The sequence below is a fragment of the Furipterus horrens genome, unplaced genomic scaffold (genome assembly GCF_987537825.1).
Source record: "Furipterus horrens unplaced genomic scaffold, mFurHor1.1.pri manual_scaffold_1, whole genome shotgun sequence".
Taxonomy (NCBI): Eukaryota; Metazoa; Chordata; class Mammalia; order Chiroptera; family Furipteridae; genus Furipterus; species Furipterus horrens.
This window is the reverse complement of record NW_028327171.1, coordinates 129,234,016-129,261,042: the sequence shown is the minus strand read 5'-3', so window position 1 is coordinate 129,261,042 and position 27,027 is coordinate 129,234,016. Positions and strand designations below refer to the sequence as shown.

Below are 27,027 nucleotides of genomic sequence, written 5' to 3'. Positions count from 1 at the left end.
GTACTTATGGGGTTGTGTGTGAGAGTATATATGTGATTGTGTGAGTGTGTGTGTATAGGTGTCCATGCTTAGCAGGCCTGGACTTAAGTATCTTTTTACAAATATCCCTTTATGAAGTTTGGTAGTCATTTTGGGAGCAGCCTTTGGGTTAGTATTATGATTTTAAATAATTCTTTGATTGCACCCAACAGGCATATTTAAGAGACAGTTTGTCAGTAACTTCTTTAACATGACTTCAGGAAAAGTATTTTTTCCAGTCACTGAAGAGAACTGTAGACACACATTACAGAGAAAGCATAGGCACTGAATCCAGCAAAGAGAAACACCAGCCCACTCACATGGAACTAACTGAAACTCTGGATTTTCACAGAGTTGAATAAAAGATAATTATGCTCCCCCGCCCCTTCCACACTCACTACCACACTTGGGGCCAGTTCTGATGGGTGAAAAACTACTACCTGTTCCATCGGACTGCTTCTGCCATATTGCACTTTTCCTCTGAGGATGCAGCCCAAGCCAAACATCTACAGAGGCAACCATGGGGTTTCACTTTGTCCTGCACCCAGAAATGCAGTTGCTCTGGGCCTCTCAAAAGTGTATTGTGTTCTTTAAGGACATCCACTATTCTTTAAATTCATCCTAAGTATTCTCAAACCTTCATTCTTCATTTTGTGCACAATGAGGTTTTTTTCCTTCACATAAAACTACTTGGATTTTAAAAATCCTCACTGACATATACAATCTTCTCATTGCTAGGTGATATAATCCCCACTTACTTCGTGTGTCTGAAACTCTAACCTTGGTTTATGGCAATAGAAATGGTCCTTGAAAGTCATGTGTTAATCAAGTTTTTTGAAAACCTGTATCTAGTTCACTGTTTACTTACGGGGGAAGTTATTATCTCTACTTTCTAAATAAAGGAAATTTAAGTGTTTCTGGGTGATAGATCATCAACCACCCCTCAGGAAATAAATGAATATTCCCTACCAGACAGTATAGCATCTTGTCCTTGGAACTCAATCACTTTCAGAGACAAGAAAGGGTGTTAGAGAAGTGAAATATAAGCAAAATTATAGAAAAAAAGGGCCAGTAAAGAAGAAATCAATTAGCATATTCCTCCATTTCACTAACCTTTATGGACCTTCTATGTGTCAGGCATGTCCTGGGCACAAGGATCACAAAGATATGTAGGGTCATAGTACCCACATGAGAGTCTGAGCCATGGCAACCTAGATTAGAGCAAAGGCTTGCTGGTGCCTTGGGAGAAGGGAGAACAAAAGGGGCTGTGGTCAAGGCTTCTGATCAGAAAAGGATTCATAGAAGCTTTCTGTCCACCTGAGTCTGCAGAGATGAATGAGCATTGGCCTTCAGGCAGGGGCCAGACGTTCTAGAGAGAGGAAGATAAAGGAGGCAGAACTCGGAGGCACTAACTGCTTGTCTGGGCTCAGAATTCAGCCTGTTGCCATCCTTCGTGGGCTGGCCAAATAATGTGCTTGATACCTATCTGCAGGTTACTGACTTGTTTTCAAGGTGTTGCTGAGCAGTTTTGATTTTGACTCTAAGGCCCTGGGTCATTTGTATCCTGATGACTTTTGAGATGATTGCTTTTTCACCCTTGCTCTTACATTGCCCAGATACTGCCTTGTTGAGCCCAATGATTCCTGACCCTGCCTGGCAAAAGAGAACTTTTCTTTCTCTCCACCATACTCTCCTTCCCCTTTCCATAGGGAGCCCTACATCCCTGGGCTGTCTTTCCATTTCAACATGGAAAAGTTGCTAACTACTGGGTCTGCCATGTTCCTAGATATCAACCTAAATACAAAGTGTTTAAAAAATAAAAATAAAAAAAAACCTATAGGAGAAAATGCTATGTAAGCCTGTGGAAATTTACATTATCTTCATTGTGAATCTGGCTTTGACTATTTCTTATCTTACATATGAATAAGTTCAGAAGCTCTTATTGAAGAAAGTCCCCATTTAAAACCAACTTTGGTTAGTTGTACACTCCCCCCACAAAAAGATCACCTGAAGTGTGTGGTTTTCTGATGATGCGTCAAAGGGCCTTCCCCACCCATTCCAGTCAACAAAATGGTAGAAAATCTATATACAGTCAAAATAAAAGCATCTTCCATTTACCCACTTTGTTTAGGTTGTAGCAGACCAGGCAGTGGCCCAAGTGTTGGGTGTGAATAAACAGACATCAGAAAGTGAAGGTTCTTTCAGTTGCTATTCCTAATGCTTAAAGAGCAGCTTTTGAAGGTTTGCTTGTTTGTTTTGGTTTGGGTTGTTTTTTGTGTGTTTGTTTTTGTTTTGAGAGGAGGGGTAAGGAGTTTAGAAGCATTGTGGGGTATTTAATATCTGGTTATAATGCACTTGTCCCAGGGTTGGTAACTTCTGGAATCATTAACATCTTGCCAGTACCTCAAGCAGCCCACTGTTTGACTATCACTAGGTTTTGATAGGCTATAATACAGAAGAATCACAAATTAATACAGATTGGTTTTGTTTAGCCCATGCATTTGTTTTTAAAATAAACATTGGGAGATTTCATGTAAGGTTTCCAGATTCCATTTCACTCATGCCATTCAGGGATTGTATTTGTGCTATGTCAGACTGTTACCTGGTTCTGACCAGGCCATCCATCAACCATGTATGGCAAAAGGGAGGAGTTTCAACAAGGATAAGAAGGAGTCTGAAGGGTAGTAATGGGAAGGATCTTGTACCTACTTCTGAACTTCAAGTTTGTGTCCTCAGCTGTCCACAGACACTAAATACAAGAGCCATAAAAGGATGGACAGACAGAAGACTTTTGCCCTGAAAAGCTTGTCCTGTACTGGACACCTCCAAAGTGCTTGAATCATAATCATGGGAAAATTGCCATTTCAATAACAGCTCTCTACCTAGTTTGTAAGACCTTGCTTCCATGGGGAGGATAAGAAGAGGGTTGTTTTCACTCCCTGAGCATCTGCTGCATAGTATGAAGGTGTAGACAGGAGAGAAAGGGGGAGTTCATTATGGTTAATCTTAGCTCCTGAACCTAGTAAATCAGAACTATGTTTTTCTAGATTGTTGGAAGATGACATTAACCAGAGATTCCTTTCCTTTAGTTGCTTACAAGTCAAGAGATTTAAAACATGCCCTGCCTGTCACCAGCAAAACACTCATTTCCAACGTTACTGGGTGGAGGGCTTAAGTATCTCCCCAAGGTCCCTCTAAGGACACTGCCCCAGGTGCCCTGTTGAATGGGGCAACCGGTCACACATAAACACATGCAGCTCCGTGTCACTTGGAGCATGCTACTGCACATCCGGGGTGAACACATTGACATTTTCACAAATGTTTTACCCCTGTGCAACATTTTCCTTGAGGCAGGAGAAAGAGTCCCTCTCATTATTTATCTTGAGTGTTTGATAGGCCTCCTTTGAGAAGGTCATTGTCTCTGCAATGGCAAAATAATCATTGGATTTCTGGACAAGCTGGCAAAAGAAAAAATGATTCAATATTTCAGAATTATTTTGCACTCAGTCCCCAAAATGGATGAAGGCTTCTAACAATATGGAAGAGGGAGCAAGGCTTAACTTTAAGGGGAAAAGAAGTTCAAACATTACATTTTTAGCTCCACTGTAATATTACAAGGGTCAAGGCGGTCTGTTCCTCAATCGTCTTCTGATTGTTATTGTACTAGTCCCTTTGCAAAGAAGGCCTGTCTGCCCTGCTTCCCTTCTTATCCATTTGGGATAATGAGCTTGAGAGAATTTGGGGGTTTTATCCAAGCAGTTTCCCCTCCATCTGGTTTCTTTTAGAATGTCTGAACAGAGAGCATATTCATCTATACAAACTCACCCTGACCCCACATGTTCTTGTCACGTCACACAAAATCATTCATCTTCACAGCACAATATATTTTACTAATGGGAGATGTGGGTATGGGGGTAATTGCTTAACAGCTATGGATGGTATCATGAACTAGACCGAAAGGCAGTTTATAATACAACTAGCGCATCCATGTCTGGTACAGACATGTTTGGCATTCGTACAAGCCAGATACCCAGAATGAGGCAGCTTGACTGAAAAAAATACTGAATTTTAAAATAAAAATAAGAGGCTAAACAATCAATATGAACTTGGCTACTCACAAGTCAAATAACTTAGGAAATAATGTAAAGACCCTGTGAACTATTTTGCCTAACAGAAAGGTTTTAAATAATATTTTAAGAAAATCAAAACAAACATCCCCTGGACCTGCTTTGCAAATTAGATATTAAGTGAAAGACCCTGAGTTACACAATTAACTATTGATTTTGTTGATCCATATTTAATTCACGTAGCAATTGAGTTGTGTTTACACGGTCGTGTGGGGCAGACATTCTTCACTTAGAGCTAGGCCCCTTTCACTTTTACATTAATTTAAAAATTAAATTGTTCTGTGCATGAGAGACAGAAATAAAGTTTATTTTTATTGTAGCAGATGGCTGACTCAAACCTCATAAAATGACATTCAGTCAGCTTAGGTGGGTAATGAAGACAATACCTTATATAATGCAAATGCCAGTTTGTCAGCTGAGCATATTACAGATGACCAAGAGAATGAAAATCATCTGCGTACATCCTGGTGCTGAATTCTGTACAAAGGCACCTATCATTTGGTCTCCCTGCAGTTTAATTTCTTCATTTGATACACCCAGTACTATTTGGGGATATATCACTTGAATAATCAGTCTTGTTGCTGCCTCTAAAAGTATCATTAATGTCATGAAAACATACATATTACCAAGTTTCCCCTGTCTTAAAGGAGGTAGGAATCTGAATTTGAGTAAATTGCATGGAAGTGGCTCAGGCCCGAAGTGGCAACACTTGCTGGCTACAGGAAGCATTTACAAAAAGGGTAAAGCTCATGTCTGTACCATCTATCATGGGCCTGTTCTTTTCAATAACATTGTACCCATGAGAAGCTTATTGTCTTGGCTCTTGCTCTTGGATTTCCAGGAAGCAATGGCAGCTGCTACATTGCCCAACCGCTGGCCAAGTCCACCTGAAGGTGCAGTAGAAAGCCCCAGGTGACTTAGAGCAGAGCTGCCCAACCAAGATGGCCATGAGATATGAGTCCACATGTCTCTTCTCTTGACAGAGAAAGAAAAATTGCTTCTGCCAACGTAAACAACAGTCAGACCTCCATTAATCCAAGGGTTTCCCTGGTTCTTGATGCTAACCTGGAATCCCAGAGACTATACACCATTAATATTATCTAGGGGCTAGAACACAGCTATGCCACTGCAAGGCAGGTGAAAGTCTGAAATGATGTTGCTTTATTTGTCTTTTCATCGTGGAAAAGCAGATATTACAGAAAACTTGGTCAAGTCTATGAGCTCCAGAGGAAATGATGTACTGAAAATAAATCTAATAGTGATTACAATTATTGATATGCAGTAAAATAGCAACTCTAAGAGACACAGGACTTAGTGTCAGAATCGCAGAAAGAAAGCAGAATAAAATCTAGTCCATGGCCTCAAGAAGTTTGTTGTCTAACTGAGAAGTGAGACATTGATAAAAAGCAAAAAGAAAGCCTATATAATAGGATGGATAAGAATGGATATATGTTCAGGGTTAATGAATAATTTGGCTATTTCAGCTAAGAATTCATAAAGAGACATATCCCTGTAAATAAGCTATTATAGAAACAGAACCAGCATTTCTGAATAACTTAAAAAAAAAGGACCAAGTTATAAAACTTGCCTATTATTGACAGCAATATGTATTATAAGAAAAAGAAGAAATTCCAATGTCAGCATGTTGAATTTTGGATAGAAATAGACCCAGAAAGGTTAATGAAGGGGTATATAAATAGTAATTAGTTGACTTATGAAAATATTTGCCTAAATGATGTTACAGACTAAAAAATGGAAAAGAAGATCAAATGAAGCTAAGCAAGTTTAGGGAGTGATTTCAAAAATAAGAAGGGGGTAAAGGGGCACATCTATAACTTTGAGTTTAACAGGATATTTATGTTCTAGATGCCATTATCAGGCCAAACAGCAGGATGAATAGACTATTCCAACCCAGTTTTCAGGGATCCATCTCCTCATATATCTAAAGGTTTGTTCTCTATTAATATCATATTAAAGAATATTAAGTATGTTCATTCCACGTGAGCAGTAGCTTTGTATTGTATACCATTTTATCTCCGGTGTCTAGAATACTATCTAGTACATAATAGGTCTTAATAAATATCTGTTGAATGAATAAATAAACAAATGATGTGACAGGAGTAGTGTAATCCCTATTTACATACTCATTAAAATCTGGGTACAGAGTTCAAATAATGATTGTTATTGTCATATTGTGACAGAGCAAGGGATGGAATCCAGAATGAAAGTGGATTCCCGTTTCCATTCTCCCAGCTAGCACATCCTTCCATTCTAAAACCCCCTGTGCTTACTGGGTAACAAGGAATAAGAACATCTCACAATTGCCACTATAAACTAAGATGCAAGACCAAATATAAAGCTTAATGTTTCTAAATGTTTAGAACAATTCTCACCAACAAATGTTCTCTTTGGTATGAAGATCAATAAATTGGTGCCAATTCTGAGTTGTCATGGCTCTCAGGATTCAATATGTCTAATATCCTTGGGAAATAACTTTATCCAAAGCAAAGACTGACTGGCCCTACAACTAAAACATAAATTGTATTAGGAAATGAATGCCTTAAACATGAGTAGAGTGCACATTCTTACATCCACAAGTATTAGTTTGTTCTTGGATAAACCAAGCTTGCAGTTGCATTTGATTCCATGTCTATTTTAAAGTACCTTACAGATTGGATGTCATAGGGTACTGTGGTTCCTAAATGGTCTACCAAATTCTGTTAGAAGCTATTCCAGGCTGCCTAATTATTTATAAGTTAATGAATAACATGGAATGTTTCTCCCTGCCTTGGGCACTGGCAGCATTTTTTATAATAAAAACTTTCCATTTTCAGATATACTTTTATGATATCCACTATTGATGTATTGGAGATGTTCCTTTGGAAGGGGAGCTTCCATGAAAAAAATATATATTATAACCTTTTTTACATTCATCTGATCCTCCAAAAAGTTAATTTTATTTTTTCTTGTAGGAGCAGCTAAAACACTATCACTCGAAAGTAAAAACATAGCTCTATGCTGCTAGAATACACAGATAGTCCCTTCATGCTGGATTTTCCTCTAACAAAGTTCATGGGCTCTTTAAGCTACAAAGATGCTGACTTTAAGCCAGACATGGCCAACTTGATGGTTAAATAGATATCGTATTTAAGACATGAAATGATGGAAAGATTAGTCGGAAATGGCTAATCAATCTTTTAAGTCATGGGACTAGTGTATATATTGTTTTTATTCATAATGGTGTCTATAAATTAAAGGCAGAAAAGCTGATGTCTGTGCTCTAATCAGACAGAATCATTAACTTGACACTATATTGAACAGATTGAGAAGTTCCCAGCCCGGACCTGTTCAATTCTCATTTCTGGATGAAATTTTAGTTAACATTAGTATGTTGGAAGAAGAAAATAAATCTAACAACACAGATAAGCATAGTACATTTAGTTAACATAATTATACAAGCCAATGTTAATGAGCTGGCTTGTATTCCCATTTCTAGGTCTGTATAAAACAGTACAGATTTTCTTTTGGAGAAATTGATCAATGCTGACCAAATCTGATGCATTATTTAAGGTGATCAACCTACATTTTATATTAGATTTGTGCATCCATCCACCACTCTGGAAAACAACAATTAAAAATAAATGTTTTCAAAACTTTCAGTCAGGATGAAGATATATATAGGTAGACACATTTCACCTCCTCAATGCAATAGAGAGAATTACAACTATTCCTCAAAACAAGTAACAACCAGAAACATCAAAAAATTGAGCTGTATCAAAGTCCAACAACTGAGGATTTAAACAAGCTACATTCATCCAGAAGAGTAGGAGAGGTGCAGAGACACAGTATGGCATGGAGATGCAGTGTAGCACAGAAAGGCAATGGTAGCAGAGGAATGGGTGGTCTCAAATTCACATATGGTAGATAAAAATCAGAAGGGATACTTTGGGAGCAAGCAATCCCAGCCCCACGTGAGACCACCCAGCCCAGGGTTCCAGCACAGGGAAGATAAATCCCCATAACTGCTAGCTGTAAAACTTCTAGCAGTGTGGGTTGAGGTAGTGGAAGAAACTGCCAGATTTGTAGGATAGTCCATTTAAGGGCCCACATGGATTCACAATGTATGCAAACACACCCACTCTGGGATTCACCACCAGGGCAATACCTGGAAGGGCACCACTTGCATACAGGAAGTGGGGGAAGTGACTGGAAACAGGACAAGTGCCAGGAAAACCTCCAGAAGCCAGCAAAAGCATTACCTCCTCTCAAACCCTGCCCCCACACAGAGCCACAAAGCAGTGAAGCAGGTTTCCCAGCCTTGGTGATTAGGTAAGGCTATGCCTCACACAATTTACAGGTGCCTTTTCTAAGACAGGGAGTCAAAGCAGCTCTACCTAATACACAGAAAAAAATACAGTGAGCCTGCTGAATTGAGGAGACAAAGAAATATGAACCAAATGAAAGAACAAAATCCCCAAAAATATATATTAAATGGAGATAACCAACTTATCAGATGCCAAGTTCAAAACACTGGTGATCAGGATGCTCAAATAATTCATTGAGTATGGCAAAAACATAACGCAAGTAATGAAGGTTACACTAAGTGAAATAAAGATAAATCTACAGGGAACCATCAGTGGAGAGGAGGAAGCAAAGAATCAAATCAACAATTTGCAACACAAGGAAGGAAAAAGCATTCAATCAGAACAGCGGGAAGAAAAAAGAATTTAAAAAAATGAGGAGAGGCTAAAGAACCTCTGGGACAATTTTAAACATACCAACATCTAAATCATAGGGGTGCCAGAAGGAGAAGAGGAAGAGCAAGAAGTTGAAAACTTATTTGAAAAAATAATGAAAGAAAGCTTCTCTAATTTGGCAAAGGAAATAAACATACAAGTCCAGGAAGCACAGAGAGTCCCAAACAAGCTAGACCCAAAGAGGAACACACCAAGACACATCATAATTAAAATGCCAAAGGTCAAAATAAAGAGAGAATCTTAAGCAGCAAGAGAAAAGCAGAGTTACCTACAAAGGAGTTCCCATAAGACTATCAGCTGATTTATCAAAAGAAACTTTGCAGGCATGAAGGGACTAGCAAGAAGTATTCAAAGTGATGAAAAGCAAGCACCTACAACCAAGATTACTCTATCCAGCAAAACTTTCATTTAGAATGGAAGGGCAAATAAAGTGCTTCCCCAACAAGGTAAAGCTAAAGGAGTTCATCATCACCAAGCCATTATTACATGAAATGCTAAAGGGACTTAAGAAAAAGAAGAGCAAACTATGAACAGTAAAATGACAACAAACACATGTATCAACAACTAAATCTAAGAAAACAAACTAAGCAAACAAGCAAAGCAGGAACAGAATCATAGGTATGGGGATCATTTGGAGGGTTATCAGCAGGAAGGGAGAAGGGGGAGAATGGGGAAAAATGTGCAGGGATTAACATATTTGGTAGGTTCCTTAGCCTTTCCTCATCTTTTTTAATTCTTTTTTCTTCCTGCTATTTTGATTGAGAAATAGACAGCAGAAGGTTAAGAACAGTATAGGAAATGGAGAAGCCAAAGAACTTATATGCATGACCCATGGGCATAAACTAAGGGATGGGAGTTGCTGGAGGGAAGTGGGTACCAGGCAGAGGGGGGCAAAGGGAAAAAATTGGGACAACTGTAGCAGCACAATCAATAAAATATATGTAAAAAATAAGTGTTTTCAAATGGACATTTCAAGGGATGGTACTAATGTTGGAGTTTACAAAAATCACACACATGTACTTTGCATGTTCAAGTAAAAATTTCACCAAAACTTATAATTACATGCCTTTCCCCTTCCCAAATGCTTTTCTCTACATAAGCAAAAATTTTGATTTTCTTTGCATTCCTTTTTTTCTCTTCCCACTGAGGGATCTAACCCCACATCTTTTCCAATTTTCTATATATGGGAATATTTTACATCTCTTTAATAAAATGTTTTTTCTTTCCTTCTGTCATTTTGATCTAGTCTTTAAATGTCCATGTGGCCATTGTTTACCTCTGAGCTGAATTATTTTCCCTTCCATGGTGTATTGTTTTTGAAGCAACCAAGCTTCCCAACTGACCTTCTCTCTGCTTGCTTTTTTTTTCTTCAAAAAACAAGCTAATTTTCTCCCCTCTGGGTTCAGAGATTCCAGCAGAGGTCATTGAAAGTCATTGATCATGGTAAGGGACGGCAATATAGTTAATATTGTACTCATAAAAGCACACCTCAACTGAAAATTAGTCGTTCACATAATAAAACCAGTTTGCCCTGGAGATACTGAAGAATCTTCAGGACCCCAGTATAGAAATGGAGAGTGCCTGCATGTGCCAAATTGCATCTCCTGGTGTGTGGTTAGATGGAGAGAGTGGCTCTCTATTACTGATACATCACATTAATTTTTTAGAAGGGCAAGTGAAGAGTCATGTGTCCAGTTGAGGTAACAGAGGGAAATGAGCACTGTGAGAAAGTAATTATCCAAGTTGGAATTTGATCGGGTTAACAGGGTTTACACCATACCTCACTAGAAAAGTCTGGAGGGTCCCTGGTGTTCACCAAAGGTCACTCCATTTATTTTTATGTCTCATCCAGAAAGTAGTTCTGCCAGGCATACAGTAAGAGGTAGCATTAAAGAAGAGATTAGCTAGTGCCTCTGAGAAAAGAGAAATGATTTCAGCTGCATCTTTTCCCTTAAGGTTGGCCTGCCCCCAGAAAATATCACTTAACACAGACTTTGCAGTGTGCACCAGTCTTCTACTAAGAAACCCTGGATTAAAATGCCTCTTTCTTATTTCCATAACAAGAGCATAATATATAACTCTGCCCTGTATGCATCTTCCCAGTGCCCAAGATTTGCTCATTGGAAAAGGAATGGGTGAAATCATGCTTTCAACTTTAACCTAAAGCCCAGGACTGGCTAGACAGTCTCCTGTGTTTGATTTGTCTGCTTCCAAATGAAAGCGCTCCTCTGTTTCACATCTGCTAAATCAACTCCCTCCTTTTTTTTTTCTTTGCTCATGGAGAGACTTCCCTGCCCAACCTAACTCACTGCAGTCTAAATTTTCCTACATATTTTTTCTTAATTAAAAAAAATCAGGTATAACTTATGGCCAAAAGGGAGGCATAGACAGACACGCTGCATCTCCCTCCACAACTAAGAAGGAATACAACCACCTCAAAACTAGAAACAACCAGAAGTTCCAGAAAATCAAACTGCATGGAAGTCCAGCAAACAAAGATATAAAGAAGAAATACTCATCCAGACAGGTAGGAGGGGCAGAGCTGGGACAAAGAGGACGCAGTGTAGTGGCGGTGGCAGCGGTGGCAGTGGCAGGCCTGCAGAAAGCTCAGTCACACGTTTTAAAGAAGGAGGGACACCTGGGGAGCATTCCCAGCTCCTCACCAGACCTCACAGCTCACAGTCCCAGCACTGGGGAAAATCAAGCCCCATTGCTTCTGACTGTGCAAACCAGTGGGGGTTGGGGTTGAGGCAGAAACTGCTGGTCTCTCAGCAGAATCTGCTTGTTTAAAGGGTCCTCATGGTCCTAGGACGTTCGTAGACGCACCCACTCTGGGAACGATGGCCAGGGCAGCAGCTAAAGGGGCCCCAGTCCGGTGCAAAAGTGGGAGAGGTGCCTGGAAAAGGGGCGAGTGCTGGGCAGGCGGCATTGTTCCCTCTCAGACCCCTCCCCCACATACAGCGCCACAACGTGGTGAAACAGGTTGCCCTGTACTAATGAATCCCTAAGGCTCTGTCCCTTACAACGCAACAGGAGCAACAGCTCTACCTGGGACAAGGAGGCAAACAAACACAGGAGCCTGTCAGAATGAGGAGACAAAGAAGTATGGTCCAAAAGGGGGAATGGATCAAGGTTCCAGTGGGAGAACTAAGCAACAAGGAGATAGCCAACCTCACAGATGAGGAGATAGACAACTTAACAGACACAGAATTCAAAACCCTGGTGATAAAAATGCTCACAGGCTTGATATGCTTGAGTATGGCCAAGGCAAAAGAGAAGAAGTAAAGGCTATGCTAAGTGAAATGAAGGAAAATTCACACAAAACCAATGGTGAAGGAGAGGAAACTAGGGTTCAAATCAATGATTTGGAACATAGGGGAGAAAAAAAAAAAAAGTCAGGCAATACAGAATGAGGAAGAATTGAAAAAAAATGAGGAAAACTTCCCAAATTTTGCAAAGGAGATGGACATACAGCTCTGGGAGGCATGGCGGGTCCCCTGTGAGCTGGACCCAGAGGGGACCACACCAGGACGCATCATGATTGAGATGCCAGGGGTGAAAGATAAAGAGAGAGTCCTGGGGGCAGCAAGAGAGAGGCGGAGAGTTCCCTACAGGGAGATGCCTGTAGCACTATCAGCTGATTTCTCAGAGGACACTTCGAAGGCAGGAAGGGACTGGCAAGCAGTATTCAATGGGATGAAAGGCAACCTGCAACCAGGATTACTTTATCCAGCAAAGCTATCATTTGGAATGGAAGGGCCAATGAAGTGCTTCCCAGACAAGGTGAAGCTAAAGGAGTTCATCATCAACAAGCCATTATTATATGAAATGTCAAAGGGACTTACTTAAGAAAAAGAAGATCAAAATTATGAACACTGAAATGACAGCAAACTCACAACTATCAACAACTGAATCTAAAAAATAGAAACAAAATCCAACTAAACAAACCAGAATAGGAACAGAATCTTAGGTATGGGGATCATTTGGAGGCTTATCAGCTGGGAGTGGGGAGGGGGAGAAATAGGGATATGGTGCAGGGATTAAGAAGCATAATCGATTGGCACAAAATAGAGGGATGTTAAGAATAATATAGGAAAAGGTGAAGCCAAAGAACTTAAATGCAAGACCCATGGACATGAACGAAGGGGGGTGGGATTGCTGGAGGGAAGGTGGGTACTGGGCAGAGGAGAGCAAAGGGGAAAAAATTGAAACTACTGTAACAACATAATAAAATATACTTAAAAATAAAAATAAAATAATAAATAATAAATCAAAAAAATAATTAAAAAAGAAAATAGGATAAAAAATTTAATTACAACTAAGTGACAAAGCATTTATAAATTTGATTGTTTTAAATGGTTGCTTCCTGCATCTTCTTGGCCCTAATTACGTATATGTTCAGGTAAAATTCACATCATTGTATGTCATGAGAAATGTCGGGTGGTGGTGCTGCTCCTTCCTCATCTTGGTTGTTTCTCTTCCTGAGGAGGGAGCTTTCTAGGATAACACTGTGGCATCTCAGAGCCCCTCTCAGTCACTTCTCAGGAGAGTGAGGGGATGGCTTGTCTAATTAGCAAGTGTAGGAGAGGAAGCGGGAACACTGGTAGGTCTGCCACCTACTGGTCTCACCCTTACCCTGGGGTCAGGCTGACTGTGAGAAGTGCACATTCTGTTCTGTCCTTCATACTGAAGGTTTTAATGGAAGACACTTGCCCCCAGCCTAGGACTGGAAGTTACTAAACCTTCCTATTTCTGGAGACCAATGTCAGGAAATCCACTTCTTTGTAGATATAAACCTCATTCTCCAATATAAACTTTCTCAAAAACAGCTTATATTTCAGCCTCCCATCAGCCCTTTTATCTTATCTTACTCATTTAGAAGTGGCAAGGAGATGTTATTTATAGTGTCACCCCAAATTGCAATAATAGATGCATAGAAGACACCCAATTAAGAATATTTTAGAGTCATAGAGCTTTTTATGGTAGGAAGAGTCTTAAAAACTTTAGTGTAAAGAAACTCAGGTTCAGAGGGTTTACACAACCAATTAGTACAATGGCAGACACTGAACACTGGTTTCCAAGTACCTGGTCTAGTATTTAAGATCCTAACTTCTGTAGTCAGATTGCTTCTTAAATCCTGCTGTCCTAACTTATTAGCCTTGTGTATCTGGCCTAATATTTAGACCTCTCTACCCTGTATTTTCCCATTTGTATAATGAGGATGATACAAATACTGTCTCATTGGGTAACCATATGGATTAAATGAGATAATTCGTGAAATGCATTCAACCCAGTAGTGAAAACACTATAAAATATATAGTTATTATTCCTGAACTGATCGGCAGTGACTCTGTATAGTAATAGCGAAATAAGAAATTATGTTGATGAAAATACTGTTTACATTAATTGATGCTAAGAACTCAGTTCTTTTTGCAAGTATGAGTGCCCAATTGAGGAAAGATGCTATCTGAATTTCACAAGCTGATTTTAATCTCTTCCTGACATTGTACAGTAGACATACTAACCAATATTTTCAAAATATAATCAACTGAGGGAATCTTCTTTGCAGTAATCAAAGATTAGCCTTCATCGTGGGACCATAATTTATTGCACTATGTCATGAATTTGCTAATTGTGTCTCCCCTAGTATCAGCAGGAGTTTCTGGCTGTACATATCCTTGAAACTTATATTATTATGCATTTTTTCTGGTTTATCACTTGAGTTTTTTCATATCAACTTATATAGTCTCCCCATCTTTTTCTTATGGCAAAGGTACATATTGCCTTCTATTTTATCCTTCCTGCTGTTCAGGACATTGGTCTAGGCAGAATCTCTACTTTGTGATTATTGTTGACTGTGGAAAAAAATGGTATGTGTTTCTGTGATGAAAATTAAGAAACCAAATTTCCAGGTCTAATTTCACCTGAATTTGAATTTGTCTGAACCACAAATTCCATAAATACCCCAGCTGACACCAGCCTCCCACACTTCCAGGCTGACGTAAAATTAGTGAGATCATGATAGGAAAAACTCTTTAGAAATAAAAGCTATTTATTATTTATACCCCAAGTTACAAATTATTTATAACCCTAGGTTATAAGCTGGGTTGATACTTTCCTGAGTCTGATTGGGATTCTTTGAACTCCACGGGATAGACGTATCTCTATCTGGGGGCAACTACTGGACCCAAGTAGACTGCAGAATGGTCTACAGATGCAATAGGAAGTGTCTTGTGATGCTTCCCTGTTCTGTATATCTTAATCCTATTCACCCTTCAAAATCCTTCGAAGAGCCCTCTCTTCTATGAAACTTCCTGAGAATCAAGACCAGACAATCATTCACACAAAGCCAGTCACATAGTAGATTGGTTTGATTGACTGACTATTTGACTACAAGGAATTAAGGTATAATTCTCAAGGGACTTCTGGAGAATATGTAACTACTTCTTGCTTGAATTATCACTTATAATGCTGTGGTTACGCTAAAGACAGGAAAATACTTTAAGAATATGCAAAGCTATTTATTTTAAACTAGAAAATATCTTCTTACCTGCCCTGGTTAGCCCAAGTGCAATAATAAGTCCACCAAAAAGTGAACTGTACAACTGTTGCCACCTATAGGTGACAACTGTAGTATATTAATTTTATTATAATTCTGGTGAAGCATAATATACAAAGGGAATCAAGATGTTTTATGGAATCTCCACAGCCATCATCAAACAATAATTTTTACTGGGTTTGTTATTAATAATATTGTTGTTGTTCTATCATTCTTATTTTAGATGTTCTCCTTAAGATAATATTGGCTGATATTTGTAAAGTTCTTTTCCAAGACAGAGGGTAAGAGCTTGGACTCTGTAGGTAGGCTGCCTGGGTGCAAACCCAGACTCTACCACTTACTGCTACATGACCTTAAACAAGTTACTGAACTTCCTTAAGCTTTTATTGCCTATAAATGGAGTTACTAAACATACCTACCCATAGAATTGATGTGAGGATGAAAACAGATGATCCGTGCAATGTGCTTAGCAGGGTGTCTGCACAGAACATGCACTCAAATGCTAACTGCTATTACCATGATTAGTTTGCAAAGGACCTTTGCATACACTTACTACAAAATGATGAGCACTATTTTGTTTCCATTCAACAGATTACATCATCAGCATATTACTGTTTGACATCAATCCCTCCTTACATTTTAAATTTAAATATTATATGACTTCAAATTTTTTAAAATACCTGTGATGATATGACAGGACAATGTTGAGGCTAGTTTGCTGTGTTTCTAATTACAGGCAGGGAAGCAAACTACTTTAGTGCTTTTATACTTAGCTGACAGGACCAACTGGAGAAACCCAAGCCAACAGCGGAGACTGCTGATGCTAGAAGAAGCTGAATTCATCCAGTGCCTGTGGAGAGTCTGCTGATGAATTAGCATTGGGTTAGGCCAGTGATTTTGAACCTTTTTCATTGCATGGCACACATATGCTAATTATTAAAATTCTGCAGCACGCCAAAAAATGTATTATATTTTTTGCTGACCTGTCAAAAATAGGTTTAATTTTTATTCATTCACATTGAATGGCTATTGTGTTGGCTGTTGTCATTTTTTATTTGACAGTCTGGTGGCACATCGGTTGAAAATCGCTGGGTTAGCCCTTTAGGGAGAATTCTGGCAGGGGACAGGAGATGTGAGGGTCTGGTAGGACAAAATATGATCTCTAGCTCAGAAGTTAAGACAATGCAAAAAATTACAATTTGACATAAATAGTGTTTTTCTTTTAATCTTCACCCAGGGATATGTTTATTAATTTTAGAGAGAGAGGAAGGGAGAGAGACAAAGAGAAAGAGAGGGAGAAAAAAACACATTGATGTGAAAGAGAAACATTGATTGGTTACCTTCAGTACATGCCCTGACTGGGGGTCAAACCCACAACCTAGGTATGTGCCCTGACTGGAAATTGAACCTGCAACCTTGTTGGTATATGAGAACAACACTCCAACTAACTCAGTTAACCGTCCAGGACAATAATGGGTTTTTTTTCTAGTATTATTATTATTGTTCCATTTTTTTCTTCATATAAACAGATAACTAAAAATCAAAGGATTTCAAATATAAGCAAATATTATTCTAGATTTATGCCCTCACTTTTAAAATAAAAAAATCTGAACCCACATTTCTGCACAGCAGAGATAAATTAAATTTACTTACAGGAATACCTCGTTTTACTGCACTTCACTTTATCGCACTTCACAATTGTCACATTTTTTACAAATTGAAGGCAAGAGCCTCCACCAGCACGAAGATTATGACTCACTTTGCTGCGGTGGTCTGGAATTGAACCCACAATATTCCACAAGGTTTACCTGTAGCTGTTCCTGCCTTTAAACTAGGTACATGCTCATAAGCTGAGCACAGTCCTACCACTCCCTAACGTACACCAACACTGAGGTCGCTTGCCAATTGGCCCTCATTGTCACCCTTGCACTGTTGTTCTTAGAGTAAAAAAAAAAAAAAAATTCTGTACCCATCTCCCATCAAAACTGTGAAAATAAAAGAAAGATTGGGAAGACCATATGATTTTTCTTAAAATGGGCCATTTCTTTATTTCCATCACCTCCCTGCCTGGCCAATGTAGGTGTTGTTATATTTAATTGAATAATGTTGTTATAATTAATTGAAGAAACAAACCTACAAGCATGAAGCACTTAGAAAACATGATGCACGATTTGTGTCCAATAGGCTGTGGGTGTTTTAATGCTAAATACATCTCTTTCCCAATCTCTACCTTAATACACTGAATTATTTTTTACCTCCTTTCCAAGACTACAGGTTCTTCTAGACTAGCAATGCTCAAATTTTAGCATATATGGGAATCACCAGGTGAGCTTGTTAAAACTTTGCTGAGCCTTAGCATTTCTGATGTAGAAAATCTGGGTGGGGCTCAAGAATTTACATTTCTAACAAGCTCTGAAGTGGTACTGATGTTGTTGGCCTGGAGAACACAGTTTGAGAATCACTGTTCTAGAACAAGAATTCTGTCATACGATTATTTATTTATTGTACCATCTATTGAGTACCTATTACTAAGTGTCAGGGTTTTAGGGTGTTGTATTTCTAATACTCACATCAGTCTGGAAATAAAGGTGTGTCTTGTCACCACTTACCCCTGAGGAAGGCTGCTCCTGGGCCCTGACCCAGCCAGTGAAAGGGCAAACCTGAGATTTAGGCTCAGAGCTGTCTGCCTTCAGGGCCCCAACTTTCCTCCACAGGATGTGATTTTATTCAGCTATATATCCTCCGCACCAAAACCTTCCACCTGCCTCTCTAATAAATGTTTATTGAATAAATCCGAGATCCACATTGACTAGAAATAGGCAGGAAAATGCTTGTGGTTCTTGAATGAAGAAAAAAGGAGAAAATATTCAGGTGAGGAGAAAATTGTACTGAATGCCCTTTACTTACCCACATTTAGTATAATCAAAGCATTTCCTACTCTCTCCATGTATTTTTAGTGTCGTACTATATAATTCTTTGTTTAAAATGCCTAAATATTTGTGTGGTGTGAATAGGGACTGTTGCAAGGAGTTATTCCTAATTATGGAGACACTCTTCTGTAATTGGCTAGGACTGTGTTCTTCGGCCCACCTATGGTTTCAAGGTAACCATTTGAGATTGAAAATTAGTGCTGTAAGTCATGCTCCTTCATGTTAATAGTATAATGAAATAAACAGCGCTTCAGGGGTGATTTTTCAAGTATTCACACAGAATGACACCATTTCCCATAGCAGAGAGAGAAACGGTATGAGCGTTCTCCTGGAACACTGAAGTCATCCACTTCCTTAGCTATTTCTTTTCTCTTTCTATTAAATATTTAACATGCATGAATCCATTGGCCTTTGCCACGTCTGTTTTCCTCTAAATTAGAACACAATTTCCTCATTTCACCTTGTATGTCCATAGTAACAGTGGGCTGGGCAAACAAACTGCATATGTTAAGAGTCTAGGACAGCAGTGATAGAGATGGTTTGGCAAGTTAAGTGGAATATTTGGGTGGCAAAATTGTAAAAAATAATACAGGACATCTTGTCCTTTATTACATAAGAGCATGGTAAAACAAGAGCATGGAAGACAGCCAGACAGGAATTCAAGTCCTGTTCTCAATCACTTGCTGAGCGACCTTGGGCAAGTAACCCTGTCACTCTGAGCCCTGTTTTCATCCTTCAGATGGGGATGTGTAACTTGCAGGTTTGTGAAAGGCTTATAGATATATGTTCAGTGTATTTTACATAGTGGATGCTTAATAAATGGTAGCTATTATTATCATCTCTGAACCCTGTCCGTACTTCTTGCTGTGTCTGGATGGACTTTTTGCACAAAAGAGGAAAGGATGAGAAATGTGTTGACGGCTTTACCCCCTCCACATTTGTTGCTTTTTGCATCTGTGCCTCCTTCTCTCCTCACACTGCAGACCTTGGGAGCCACTTGAACAACTGAATTATTGATGTTCATAGGGTTTACCTACAATAATTATTAAGTATGACTGCAATGTTTTATAAAGTTCTAGAAACTACCAATAGCATCCTTAAAATATCCCTGTTTAAATTGGTGTTACTAGAACCTCCTGGAGGGGTGTAGGTACTAAGTTATGGACCTGTTATCATGACTTTTAAGCCCTTGGGCCTTCCCGAATCTATACCCACTGACCTAAAAATATCTTCCAAGTATCTTAAGACTTGTAAAAGGACAAAATGGCAATGCTTCTAATAAGTTTAACATGCACTTAATTCATGGCAATTTAAGGGATTGTGTATATTTTGTTTGTTTCCTTGTTCTGTTTTATACATATAAACATAACTTCTGGCTGAAATTCAATCCTTATTCATCCTTAGCAACAGAATAACTAATATTATTTAGTAAGAAAAGGGAGTAGTCTGAAACTTTGATTAAGAAAAATAAGGCACTTTACCTGAGCAAATTTCAAATGGATCCATTTAAAATGAAATTAAGTGCCACTTAACTGGTTTGCAAGTTGAAACCTATTTATCTCAGCAAAATGATTAAAGTCTTGATTTATCCCTAAAATTGGCTTTATTATATTTAATTACACTAGAAGCTTGTTAAAGACTTGTAGTCTCTATGCTTTTAAACTGTACTTTATACAGGCAGTAATTGAATATTGGATAGAATAAATTGATTTCTAAAGAAATATGTTTCTAATACTTTTTCTCTTTTTATTGCAGAAATTGAAACAAGTTGAAGAAACAAAAGAGGATCCTGAGACTAGATTATCTAAAATTTCCCTGGAGTCGTTCAATAAATATAACAGCAATACTGTGATTTTATTAGAAAAAGAGAACTCTCTGAACAAGGTTGAAGGACGAAAGGAAGAAAAAGAAAAAACTGAAGAAGCATCTCTGAGTAGCTCAGACAGGCCTGAGGTAGACAATTTGGAAACTTTGAGTGATTCCTTATATGATAGCTTCTCTTCCTGTGCAAGTCAGGGTTCAAATGACGCATAAAGGACTTTTTTCCCCCTTAGTGAGCTGGAAATGGAGCACTTAAGAAACGGGGGTGGGGAGAGGCAGGTAGAGATGACAACAGTAAACTATTACCACACCAGAGCCTATGTTGTCAGATTCACGCAAGCAACCCACTGCAGCTCTCTTCTCAGACAGGGCGATAAAGATAGACTCCATTTGTTGTGTTTCATGATCAAAAGTAAACACACCCACAATACAGAAGTCTTAATTTTGCACTTTTTTTCTGAATACTTGTACAGAAGTTGTAAATTTTTTGGAAAAGAAATTATATTTGTAGCAAAAAAGAAAAGCAATAAATTGAATCAGTGCCATGCTCTTGAAATGATGTACTAAGTCATTTAGACGTTGATGATAATATATTTTTTAAAAATTCCAACTAAAGTTTTGTTCAGTTCATCATCCTAGTGCTCAAGTTGTTTGTGGGTACACTCTGTACACCTAAAATAGGACCTGCCAAAAAAGGAGTGCTCATTGTAATCTCCATCTCACAATCTCAATTTGATAGAAACTTTAATTCTAGTGCAATTTCAAAATTGTTGCCGGAGAGATGCGGGCTCCAGTAATAAGTGTAATTCTGCTTCTACTGAAAAATGTAAAGGGTACTGAAGTGTGACACTGATCTGTAGGGATGTGTATCAGAAGTGACCTAATTCTATTTTCAATAGCAGGTTTTCCCTTCCACTTAGTGCTTCTCTATGATTCTGAACATTTTTTGTTGATTTTCATTTTCCTGTTCTTTTTATTAAAATCTGGGCAATCTAGAATGAAAGCGAATTTCTATTTGCCATGTTGACTTAAAAAAATTTAAATGGTTGGTGCTATGAAAAGTTCTCACTTTTTAATCTTGTTTTCTACAAAGTCTGTTTATATGTAAGGATAAATTCTATTTTAAAGGTTTTGTGTATTTTTTCTAGATGTGAACTATTTATAATTGCTTTTGTACAGGAGCTTGTAAACTAGGCATAATAAAATATTTTTAGGATCTGTATGGTTACTTTAGTACACACTTGTTTCTTTAAATACTATTGTATGATCGGTGTTACTTGGTAAATTTGTGCAATTGTATTTGAATTTTGTTGTCTTACATCAAAGTTATGTAAAGTGTCATTGTCTTTCAGACTTTTAAAAATTCTTTTGTTTCACTTCTGAATAAAAGTCATATCACAATTGAACCATCTGAAAGCTTAAAAGAACTTGTTTAAGGAGACTTTTGCCCAGTTAGTTATTTGAATCTCACACGTGCTCCAGGGATGAAGTCCGCAAGGAATAAATAAACTGACCCTCTTTCTCCAGAGATAGTAATTCAGCCAATTGTCAGATCAGAGTCTGCAGACAAAGGAGTAGTGGTCAAAGCATTTCAGTCTCCCCCAGGGGTTAACTAGCTAGAAATGAAAGAAATAGGGGGTGCAAAGGGATAGAAGGAGCCTGAGGGAGATGTGGAATGATCTCTGCAGAGAAATTACAAGAAAGTCATTCAAGCCCATTTCCAGATTTGCTCTGCTGGCAGGACGGGGAAATAAATGATCAGCGTCCCGGTCTGCGTGAGCTGCCTCCAAGAGGTGGCCCGAGGAGAAGGTGAAGAGGGGCAAAGCTTATGAAGCTATTTCCACAGAAATAAATGCTCCCTGGGGTTTTTTTGGGGGGGGGGGCGTGCGGGATTGGGGGCGGGAGCATTAAGACTTAGCTGGCTGGAGGGCTGGCGGCGGGTCTGCGGGCTCCTGTACCACCTGCTGCAAAGCTCGGCGTGAGAAAGGCGAACGCAGCAAGCGGAGCACCGTGGGCGTCCTCCGCAGAACTCAAGGTGGGTCGCTGGAACAGGAGACGAAGAATGGGAGGGGGGAGGGGGCCGGAGCAGCCGGTGACCGGGTCCTGGGCTGGGAAGGCGCGGTAGAAGCGAGGACGAGGGAGCATATACTAATGACCCAGGGCTTTGAGGAGACAGGGTGAAGCTGCCTGGCCTTTTGGAGGAAGGTGATCGAGGATTGCAACTCCCTTTCTCACCCCAGTGTGGGAGCTGGTGCATTGTGCGGTTCGCGCAGGCATAAGAAAGAAGGGCTGCCCGGAGCTAGAGCGCCAGTCAGGGCAGGGGCCCCGCCACACCCCGCCCACCCTGCCGCAGCTGAGACCAGGCATGGTAATGATTGAGGAGCTACTCTGAGGAAGGGAAGGCGCAGCTGAGCGGGACACCCTTGGGCGTCTGCAGGTGTGCAACTTTGCCAAACAGGAGCGCGCCCCGAGCCCCGGCTGATGAACCGGACCCTGCTGTTGGGAACCCGCCAGCCCTCGGAGCGCAGCGGTCGTAGGGCGTGCGCACCTATGGCCAGAGGGCCCACGGACACGTAGCCTTCCAACCCCACCTCGCAGGTCCCGCAGTCAGCGTCGGCCGGCCCCCGAGGCACCTGCTGCGCCTTTCTCAAGCTTCACCCATCTCCAGCCTCCCCACCTCGGAAAACTACACTCTCCCTCTCCCTCGGGGCTCCCAGTCCTAGGGACTTGTGGAGGAGAGAGAAGAGGGCGATAGAAAGGGGGTGGGAACGTGGAAAGACAGTCCCAGCCTTCCCCTCCCGCCACCCCCACCCCAACTCGGCAGCTGTCACGTGGTGCCTGGAGTGGGAGGTGGGGAGAAGAGGCGAGACTTTTGGGGTGCTCTGGATCGCCAGTAGTTCCTTCAGTCTCAGCCGACAACTCAGGAGACGCGGCGCTCTGTCCGGGAGAGCAATCGAGAGGAGCTGCGACCCGCAGTCGGGAGCCCCGGCGCGGGCGATGCGGGCGCCGCTGGCGGCACCTGCGGCTCCTCTCGCAGGCGACGGTCGCCTGGGCGGCAGCAGCGCGGGCCACAGAAGCCTCGGCAGCCACAGCCCCTGCGGCCCGGGCAGCGGTCGCTGCCTCTGAGGCACTTGCCCGCTCCCAGCCTAGAGGCTCGGGGAGGATGTGGATCCTCGGCATTGCAACAACATTTTGCGGATTGTTCTTGCTTCAAGGTAAGACGAAGAAGTCGGCAGCCCAGCCAGGGGCGCACGCCGCTTCTACCCTTCGGCCCCTTCGGCCCCTTCGGCCCCTTCGGCCCCTTCGCCCAGTGCTGCGCAGAGGTTGCTCAGCTGGAGTTCGGCAGTGGCTGGTGCCCAGAGGCTCCAGGTGGGAAAGTCTCCAAGTCCCGCGCTGCTGGAGGAGAGGCAGGAGCTGCGGATTTGCAGGACTTGAGCTGTAGATGCTCAATGCTCGGGTTGCACCTTTCGTAAGAAGGGCTGGGGAGCCGGGAGGGTCCGAGCGTTGTTGGGGCCTCGGAGAGGGAGAGCGGACTGACAAGCCCCCAACCCTACCAAGTTGGCAGGCAACCAGTGGGAGTGGCGCCGCCGACTGGTGAGCGGCTCTCTGGGCAGCCTGTGGCTGGGGCGCGTTGCTGCGCTCGGAGCGCGGCCCATCTGGGGCTGGGAAGGGCGAGCTTGGGAACCTGGCTGGCCTGTGCGGAAGCAGAAGGAGTTAGATCTAAACTGGAGCTCGCAGATCTGAGCGAAGCAGCCGAGCTGGAGCGCTGAGAGATGCAAAAACATCTCGCTTCTTCTTTCCAGTACGCGACGTCTTCCGAGCGAGCTCTTCAGAGCTGGGACCCCGACCACGGACCCTAACCAAGTGGTTGCCCTGAAGAAAGGGGCTGTAGTATCGCGGACCGGTGTACTCGCGTACATGCACACACACCCCTCCGCAGTCACTGCAGCCACCCATGCTGCTGCAGGAACCGTCCGGGGATTTGGGGCGCAGTAGCACTTGGTGCCTGGCACTTCCTCCCGGGTTCCCGGGTTGTCACGTAGGGAGTCTCGGAGCGACAGCACAGGAATACTGACTTAAAAAGTCAAGTAAAACTAAAAAGGCGTCTGCGGATGTAATCGCGAATGGTTCGAAAATAGTAATTAAGTAATTTGTAACCAATTAACAATTAGGCAAATCTTTCAGCGTAGACTAGAGCTGACGCTTGTCTCTGGATCTCCTTCGCTCTCGGGGTTGTATACTGCTCCTTGGAACTTGCACGCAGAAAGGCCAGGTTGTACCGGCTCTTTGTTACAGGAGCATGGGTCCAGGTGTAGCGGGCAGAATTCCACTTTATCCTGTGGGATCCTGGGTGCCCCCGCCGCCCCCTGCTGGCTTCGGCCACAGGAAACCCTAGATTGCCGAGCACTAGCACCCCAGCGGCTGGATCAGCGCGCGAGGGTCGTAATATCCCTGGTGGTCTTTGTAGGGACTGGATCTGAACCCCACTGCGTCTGTCCCGCAGGCTTTGCGCTGCAAATCCAGTGTTACCAGTGTGAAGAATTCCAGTTGAACAATGACTGCTCCTCCCCGGAATTCATCGTGAATTGCACGGTGAACGTACAGGACATGTGTCAGAAAGAAGTGATGGAGCAAAGTGCGGGTAAGAGTCTGGCAACCCTCTTCCTCTCTGCAGCCTGGGCCGCGGGTGGAAGTGAAGGAGCCATTCACTTACAGAAAAAGGGACTGATTTAATGCGCACACATTGGTTATCATAGATTTACTTTTGCAACGCTAGGAAAATGAAGAGTTCCAAGTTACTTTAATCTCATCAGACCTAATTACCAGGACTTCCCCTCAGGGACTTGGGCAGAAAGTGCATTGAATGAGTGGCTCTCCTTTTTATTGACTCTCCTCACCTCCCTCTGCTAAAAGCAGATCAGGAGGCTGTAAAATATAAGGATAACCAGCTCTGCTTGGACAACTAGACAGGACCCTGAGAGCAATGTCATCCTGAAATATGAAGCTAGTTGAAGTTCACAGAGGTCAGAGCTTGAGAAATGTTTTGTCACAGAGACACACCATACTTTTTTGAAAAAAGCTACAGGATATTTATTTAATTTTAGAACTAACACATCATCTTCCAGGCACAAATTGCCCAGATCTTTCAAAGGAATGTGGTTCCCAGCCCCACAAGCTTAGTGGCTAGCTGGCTGACTGGTGGGAGGGCCCGGACATCATGCAGGGGAAGAAGGGGGTCTTATGAGAGCAAACCAACTGATCTGAGTCCTCTCACTGAGCCGAAACTCCCCGGTCCCTACTAACAGCCTTACCAGAAATCAAAGCCCCCGAAAGAACAACGGGATTGGGGGGAAATGGATGAAACTGTAGTTTCAATTCTAAGGTCAAACCCATAAACAGAATTTGCCATTTTAAGAATATTGAAGAAATGGGAAATAGCATCATATGGTGAATACTACTGCCCCTCTTTAGTTTGCTGAACTGCACTGCCCATGAGTCCGATGAAGGGATTTAACTGCTAAATGGCCTCTTTGACACCTGGCAAATTAAAGCAAGGGCTATGAGGTCTGAAGCCAGCTCCTTGGGAAAGTAGTTTCTCCTTTGAGAAGGGCCTGGAGATGCCTTGTTGCTATTTGGGGAGCAGATGGCTCACTGGTATGCTATGATGTGGGGTGTGTGTCTGTGTGTGTGTGAGTTTGCGCATGTGCGTGTGGTTTTAAAGGCTGTTCTCTGTTGGTCCTTATCAGCCTGGGTGTGGGTTCTTGCCACCAAAATCCATGTTCTGGGAAATCTGAAATGTAATTGCTCTCAAGAATAACCTGTCCCAAGATAAGCAATATGCATTGTATTGTCATATGAGATTTGGCTACTGAAAAAGTAAAACAAAACAAAACTTAGTGATGATGCCTTAGTCAAGATTGATATAGATGGTTTTGACCAGTTGTTCCTTTTCTACATGTTTTGCTTCTGAGCATTGTACCTTCTCCCAAAAGGACTTCTGTGATTTGAGTCAGAATCATTCTAAACACTGTTACTTTAGACTATTTGCAGCATTCTTGCAGACAGTAGATTAGAGCCAGAAAAAAATGGGGGGGGGGGTACCATGGACACATTAGGAACTTCTTCAGAATCCTCTAAGCTACTGCTTACTTGGGTATCGTGTTTTATAACCTGGGATATGGTAGAGATAAGGAGAGAAAAGGAGATGAATCAAGTTAAAGCCAGAAGAAGTGTCCTTTTTCTGAGAGACATTCCTTTCTTTCTAAAAGTATACCTAAGATAAATACCACACACTTCATTTTCGAAGTGCTGTGTTTTGTCTGCTTCATTCTCTCCTCCAGACCACACTGTAAAAAAGGCAGAGCAGGCATTGTAATACCCATCTTATCCACGAAAAACTTTTAATGTAGACAGTCATAAGTGCCTGGCCTGAAACTACTATTAGCTCTGTCAAGGTGAGCACGTCATCTCCAAACCAGGCTCCTCTGGCCATATGTCCTAGGCTGCCGGGTAGCCAGAGACTGATGTGATATGGTAGTCTCAGTTGTGAAGTCCAAGAAACAAACTATTGATGAGCGCAAAGGAAAAAACAGTAATGAGGGGAAGACTGCAAGTCCTGTGCATGAGGAAACAGGGCATTTCAGAGCCTGAATTCAATAGAAAGCAGCCAAACACATGTTCCTGCATCAAAAGATGTTCAAGGGCGAGGGGGCATGATATTTCAAAGCACTTCCATTTTCATTGCCATGTAATTGTTAAAGACAAATCAATGCAGGTTTTGATTGGCTGAGATGGAGAGGCAGCCTAGAACTGAG

At 41.4% G+C, this 27,027-nt stretch overlaps 2 protein-coding genes across 3 annotated transcripts in view; both read left to right on the top strand.

Moving 5' to 3' along the window:
• Nucleotides 1–21,613, top strand: part of NCKAP5 (NCK associated protein 5) — a 1,035,979-nt gene extending 1,014,366 nt beyond the window's left edge. For both annotated transcript variants that reach the window (XM_090279418.1, XM_090279420.1), the window contains one exon: nt 20,147–21,613. In XM_090279418.1, the coding sequence (XP_090135544.1) occupies nt 20,147–20,425 (279 nt within the window). In that variant the 3' untranslated portion in view covers nt 20,426–21,613. The remainder of the gene's footprint in view (nt 1–20,146) is intronic.
• A 1,467-nt stretch (nt 21,614–23,080) lies between these two features.
• The window catches only part of LYPD1 (LY6/PLAUR domain containing 1), a 37,305-nt gene continuing 33,358 nt past the window's right edge, over nt 23,081–27,027 (top strand). The window contains exons 1-2 of the mRNA XM_090279414.1: nt 23,081–23,427; nt 24,717–24,854. Of these exons, the coding sequence (XP_090135540.1) occupies nt 23,376–23,427; nt 24,717–24,854 (190 nt within the window). The 5' untranslated portion in view covers nt 23,081–23,375. The remainder of the gene's footprint in view (nt 23,428–24,716; nt 24,855–27,027) is intronic.